Source organism: Cibotium barometz, chromosome 62 (genome assembly GCF_041138505.1).
Source record: "Cibotium barometz isolate CiBa-2024 chromosome 62, ASM4113850v1, whole genome shotgun sequence".
In the NCBI taxonomy this organism is placed as follows: domain Eukaryota; kingdom Viridiplantae; phylum Streptophyta; class Polypodiopsida; order Cyatheales; family Cibotiaceae; genus Cibotium; species Cibotium barometz.
The window spans coordinates 7,710,903-7,717,281 of record NC_141107.1 but is presented as its reverse complement, the minus strand read 5'-3'; the positions used below and the strand labels follow the sequence as shown (position 1 = coordinate 7,717,281).

Sequence of the window (6,379 nt, the reverse complement as noted above, 5' to 3'; positions counted from 1 at the left end):
CCTACCATACCTCCAGAGCACCACACACCTCCAAATAGAAATCCCAATCAGGGGGGGTACAGGGTGAGGGGGACAATTCCAATAAGGGGCAATGGCTACAGGATGAGGAGGAATGTCTGTGGAGTGGGGCGACGGCCCGCCAGTGAGGCGGGGGCTACTACGTGGTGAAGGGGGGTTGCGGGATGAGGGGGACAACACTGGTGAGGGAGCAACAGGAGGAGGATGGTTGTGGGGTGGGGGGTACAGTATCAATGTGAGGGAAAATGGCTACAAGGTGAGGGGGGTGATGCCAGGCGGGGGGTGAAGGGGGGGACTGCACCGGTGAGGGGCATTGTGACTACAGGGTGGGGGGGTGACGACGGCCCCGATGAGGGGGGCGACATTGGGGGGAGGGGGGGTTGTGGGAGGGGGATGACACTCGTGAGGGGGGCAACATAGGCGGGATGGCACTGGGGCGCGCCGTTGATTCCGATGAGGGGGGCAATGGCTACAGGGTGAGGGGGCGATGCATGGGGGGTGATTGTGGCTATTGCAAGGTGAGGGGGACGACACGGAGGGATGGAAAAGGGGTAGGGGGTTAGTCTTCTCGGTGAGGGGGATGGCAACACACTTGGGAAGGTGGGGTGTGAGGTGAGGGGGAAGGCACCGATGAGGGGGGCCATGAAGGGGGATGGCGCCGGTGAGACAGGGGGACACGAAAATGTGTGGGGGGGATGGCTACGAGATGGGGGGACGGATTTGGTTAAGGGAAACATGAGGTGGGGGGGATGCTTACAAGGTCAAGAAATGGCCTGGTGAGGGGGTGCGACTATGGAGTGAGGGGGCGACACAGTCGGGGTGAGGGGATGGCCTCGGGGGGGCGACCAGGAGGGTGGGGGGATGAATGCAAGGTGGGGCCACAACCCTTGAAAGGGGGGGAAGCTCCGAGGTTAGGGGGGAAACGTGGGGGGGGTGTATGAAGAAAATGATAGGAATGATAGTTGCATGGTATGGGGGGGGACACTGTCGATAAGGGGATGCGGCTTCAAGGTTAGGCGCACGACGTCTCGAGCATGGGGCATCTGGGCGAGGTCGGTCCGAGGCTAAGGGGACCGACCCTGAGGTCATGGGTGCAGAGGCGGTGTGTGTGCGGGTTTGAGGGGCAACTTGAGTCAATCCACCAATTTAGGGGAGGTCAGGCACAAGCTCGACCCTAGGGTCATATGTGCTGAGAGTGTGGGGTTGTGGGGTTAGTGTCGGCCTTTGACCCAAGGGACGGGGGTGCCGAGGATCTGAGCTCAGGGTCACCGGTGCCCGAGGGCGGAGGTGGGTGTCAAGGTCAGCCAGCCCGCAACCTTAGGGTCACTAGGTCCCAAGGGTGGGGGATCGGGGTCATGGTCGGCCCACGACCCCGGCACACGACCCCAGGGGTCACGATCTTGGGAGGATGATGGGTCGGGTCAGGGTTAGTGTGAGCGGGGGTTGATCATATGCGCCATTGGGTCTTTGTGCATCTCTTACTTTCATGACAATTTGAGGGATATAGATTTTACCTTCCTTGTATGTGTATGTGGTTTGATTAGTTATTGGGCTATAACTTTTACTCATTCAGGAAGTATTTGGGAATCTTAATGATCCATTGAAGTCTCTATGTGCATTTGTGATGCTGTGGAGTTTTCCAAGGGCATCCTCGTACTAGCTAGTATCTCTAGCTTTTATCATCTCTAACTCTTCTTTGCAAAGAATTTGTCTATGACAATTGAAGTTATTTAAGATCTTGTTATTTCATGGACTCTTCAATGTCTCTCAAATTTAGCTACCACTCCTAGTGACTAGATGCTTTCTACATTCCATGTGGGGATATACATTGTTTCTTGTGACTCGATAAAGAATTCATATCCCTCATGCATTGGAACCACAAACCATTCGGTTGTTTATTGTGTGAGGAGTCACACAGATCATGGATTGTGATCAAGCAAAGAATTACTGGTGATGTGCCCAATCTTGTTATTTATTTTGTTTCCCTATTCGTAGAGTGTGAGCATTGAATTTTATAATATCCCTTGGTGCATAGGAATATTTGTTTTATTGCAAGGTTGCACAAATCTTTGTTACTTTGGAAACTATGGTTACCTAAATTATACAATGCACAATTTTGGAAGTGTACAAATACCCATGTGAGGAAGCGAGAGTCACTCATGTTGGGGGGGGGGGAGAGAGAGAGAGAGAGAGAGAGAGAGCGATTGCACCCAATACGTTATTCTTGATTTGATTAAGTATTCTCATTGAAAGCTATGGTTATGTAATAATTTTTTTATGCCTTTGTGAATTCTAGAGAGGACATCAAGTGTCCTTGGTGTGAGATTTGGGAAACTACTAAATTGCATATAATTGCCAACCATGCCACATTTTTTCTTGTGTAATATTTTTTCTTGATGCGTGTATTATTGCGTGTATTTAAACGCCCTTATACACGCATTGATAAATGCAAATATACACGCGAATGTAAATGCCAAAATACATGCACCCGATTCTATTCAAATACATGCGCGACCATACACGCGCTCGTAATTTATCGCGTGTATGAAACGCGTGTATGACAGCATTGTCTTGTAGTGTGTAATATTTTTTCTTGATTATGAAATTGATACATGTGTATGTTTTTGAAAGACAAACCTACCAAGGTAAAGACCTCTATTTAGAACAATGCTTTTTTCCAACTAGGGTGGTGAAACTTATTATCTTTTAGACTCCCAACCGGTTGTAACTTGGAAAAGATAATATAAGAACAAGAAAAAAAGCCCACAAACATTGTCGTTGCACCCACATATGATACTAATTAAAACTAGTTTTGGTAACCATGTCACTCTTTGCTCTGTGTTGTAGAAGTTTTCTATACATGTGGATGTTTTTAAAGGAGGAAGTAAAGACTTCTAATTAGAATAATGTTTTTTTTCTGACTAGGGTGGAGGAATGTGCTTGGAAATTAAAAACCCATCTGACTAGCACCCTAGCAAGGCTTCTCCACCTAAGCAAGCTATGCTGGTGTCATTTGAAGGCTCGATTTTTTTACAAAGGGTTGACCTTTGAAATATCACTTCGAAATTTGCAGTTTTTTTCCTTTGATTCTCTACCAATAAGTTACAATTGAACCCGTATTGAGAAAGTATGATGAAAATGAAATTAATTAGGGCATTTTAAAAAAAAATAGGTATACCACGCCCTCGATTATTGGCATCCACCCGAAAGAGTGTGATGATGATTGTAACCCAAGTAATTCGCAAAATTCTCTTGCATCTTGTTTTCTGTATTTGTAAACTACCTCAATCTGAAATTTTAATTAAGAAGGCGGTGTTGCCTCAAAATTATCTCTAACTTTATTATTGCCACACAAAAATGTTGTGTTTTTTATTTTTGATCTATGTTCAATTTGGCAATTCAAAAAACCTATGCTAGAGTTGGAAACCAAAATATTTGTGGGCATTTGCACTTTGTTTTGTTTTATTCTCTCCTAAGTAACAATTGAAGGAAAAAATTTAGTACAGTCATCATCGAATATTTTTGAAGATAGGAAAATTTCAATATGTTTCTTTCATGTGGAGCCTTAAAATATCCTGAGATGAAGGGCACTAGCTTGCTTAGGTGGACGTGTTGTTAGAAAACTAGAAGATGGGTTTGAGTTGTCAACCACATTACACTACCCTAGTTAGAAAACTAGAAGATGGGTTTGAGTTTTCAAGCACATTAGGGAAAAAGCCATTGTTCCTAAAACTAATCAAGATACCAGAGGCCTCGAGCTTGGCCAATTTTTGTTTGATTTAAATAATCTACACATGAATCTACTTCAAAGTAGGTATAGTTGGTGGCGATTAATGCAAAGCTTCAGGGAAACAAACTACACGATTTTTATATTCTAGTTAGGACGATATTTCAAAGGCAAGTGAGAACTTCCGGAACCTTGCAGGTGGAAATGTTGAAAGTGTATGCTAGAGTGCTATTTTTTCGCTTTTGAGATATTAAGGAATCTGTCCTATCCGCGATGGAGCCCAAATTGCTACCTGGAGACAGAGAGACAGGGAGGCAAGGGCTATTCCACTAAGAGTTTAGAGACACAAACAGCCTTTACTTACCTCCTCACCCACTTTGTTTACTACTAGTTGCAAGCACATTGCACTAGAAGAAAACTACATTGTCCATTATAAGAATGCACCACCGTATAAGACATATATAAGAAAACATTGTCCCCAACCAATCGCTTAATTATAATAACTAATCTTGTCCTTGGTGGTGGCTTTTTCCTTCGATTTTCAGGGAAACAGTTCAGCTTTGTGAGGTTGGTTGGGTACGTAGGTTGATGATCGATCAAGCGCACATGAGCGACTCTCTCTATAGAATCGGTCGTCATTCGCCAGTGTGTTGCTGAATTTATAGACGCCATGGCTTTCATCATGTTCTCAGCTGCAACAACAACAACAACAACAGCGTCTTCAGGTCTTGCAGGCAGCTCTGGCTGCCAGCCCAGTAGTAGTACGGTGCTTGGCGTTTCTTCTTTGAGAGGCAGCTTCTTGCAGGCGCTGATCAAATGGAAAGGCGTCGTGAGCGCAAATCGCACTGTGATGATGACTGCAACCCTGCTGCCGCCCAAGTAAGCAATAGCTGCTGTTTGAGGAACCCTATATTTGCAAACGGCCGTACTGAATTGCAGGTGCATGCACCATAGCTAGCTAGCCGCCTGCTGCTTGCTATGGATTGGATAAATTAATTACATGAGCTTAATCTGCCGTATACGTAGCTTTTGTACTAATTTATATACAATATTCTTTGACACGCAGATCAGAAGATGCCGTGCAACAGAATGTGGTGCAGGAAGTGGTGCCCCACTATCGACCGCGTCGTCAAGCCACCCACTCCATGCCTCCGGAGAAGGTGGAGATCTTCAACTCCTTGCAGGGCTGGGCAGAAAGAAGCATTCTGCCCTATCTCAAGCCTGTGGAGAAGTGCTGGCAGCCACAGGATTTCTTGCCGGAGCCCACATCAGAGAGCTTTCTGCATGAGGTGCAGGAGCTCCGAGAACGTGCTGCGGAGTTGCCAGATGATTATCTGGTGTGTGTTGTGGCAGCCATGCTCACTGAGGAGGCCCTCCCCACATATCAAGCGACGCTCAACAATTTGGATGGGGTGAGCGATGACACAGGATGTAGCCTCACCCCTTGGGCGAGGTGGCTTCGTGCCTGGTCTGCAGAGGAGAACAGGCATGGAGACCTACTGAACAAGTATCTCTACCTCACTGGCAAAGTTGATGTGAGGATGATTGAGAAGACCACACAGCACTTGATCCGTGCAGGAATGGTTAGTATATATATCCTTCATCAGCAGCACTAGACTTCTTGTTTCAGCAACACCCGATCTCTTTCTCGCTCCCTCTCGTAATTGAGCCTCTCTTCACTGTTGTTTAATCTGCAGGACACTCAGTTTGAGAACAACCCTTATATTGCATACATATACACATCCTTTCAAGAAAGGGCCACTTTCATGTCTCATGGGAATATTGCACGGCAGGCAAAGAAGTTTGGGGACTTAAAATTAGCACAGATTTGTGGAACCATAGCCTCTGATGAGAAGAGGCATGAGAACGCATACACCAAAATTGTTGGGAAACTTTTCGAGATCGATCCTGATACCACTATGCTCTGCTTGGAGAAAATGATGAGGAAGAAGATCACCATGCCTGCCCAACTCATGTATGATGGACAGAACAAAAACCTCTTCAGAGATGTAGGTATGCTTACAGAAAGGGTTGGTGTGTACACGGCAACAGACTATGCAGACATTTTTGAACACTTGTTGAGACAATGGAATGTGGAGAATATATCTGGGCTCTCTAGTGGGGGGCAGAAGGCTCAGGATTTTGTGTGCGGCTTGCCCAATCATGTGCGGAGGCTCAACGAGCGTGCCGAATTAAGAAGGAAGAAACAATCCTTCAAAGGAACCTTTAGCTGGATTTTCAACAAGGAGGTAGCCCTTGTCTAAGAGGGCCTGGCACATATTAGCCCTCCTTTAAAAAAAGTATTTATAATGACTAAATGCAAGCAAGCCTGAACGTAACCACAGTAAGTGTATTAGCCCCGACATAATCTATATCAACATATAATTGTTTGTGTTGTACCACATACTATCGGTTCCTTGCAATATATCACGCATGATACTCTCATGTTTCTTAAGGCTTGTAGTGTGAATATAGCAAAATGTATTTCTATTCTGAATATGTATTTTGGAAGCTGTTGGGCTAAAACTAAACATAGATAAATCTGTGCTTATAGATTTGTCTACCTCTGACTTTCATTCTCTTATTTGGGATGGCAGGAGGTTGCGTACTGGTCATGTTGTCAAATACTTGGGC

General features: G+C 45.5%; 1 protein-coding gene across 1 annotated transcript; it reads left to right on the top strand.

Moving 5' to 3' along the window:
* The first annotated feature begins 4,838 nt into the window (after nucleotides 1-4,838).
* On the top strand, nucleotides 4,839-6,151 carry LOC147604096 (stearoyl-[acyl-carrier-protein] 9-desaturase, chloroplastic-like). The gene is made up of 2 exons (XM_086795218.1): nucleotides 4,839-5,328; nucleotides 5,443-6,151. The coding sequence occupies exons 1-2, from the start codon at nucleotides 4,891-4,893 to the stop codon at nucleotides 6,007-6,009; spliced, it is 1,005 nt and encodes a 334-aa protein (XP_086651344.1). The 5' UTR covers nucleotides 4,839-4,890; the 3' UTR covers nucleotides 6,010-6,151.
* The last annotated feature ends 228 nt before the right edge of the window (nucleotides 6,152-6,379 follow it).

Coding starts and splice junctions, on each gene's coding strand:
- LOC147604096 (XM_086795218.1), top strand. CDS start 4,891: ATGCCTCCGGAGAAGGTGGAGATCTTCAACTCCTTGCAGGGCTGGGCA. Junction 5,329..5,442: donor ACTTGATCCGTGCAGGAATG/GTTAGTATATAT, acceptor TTTAATCTGCAG/GACACTCAGTTTGAGAACAA.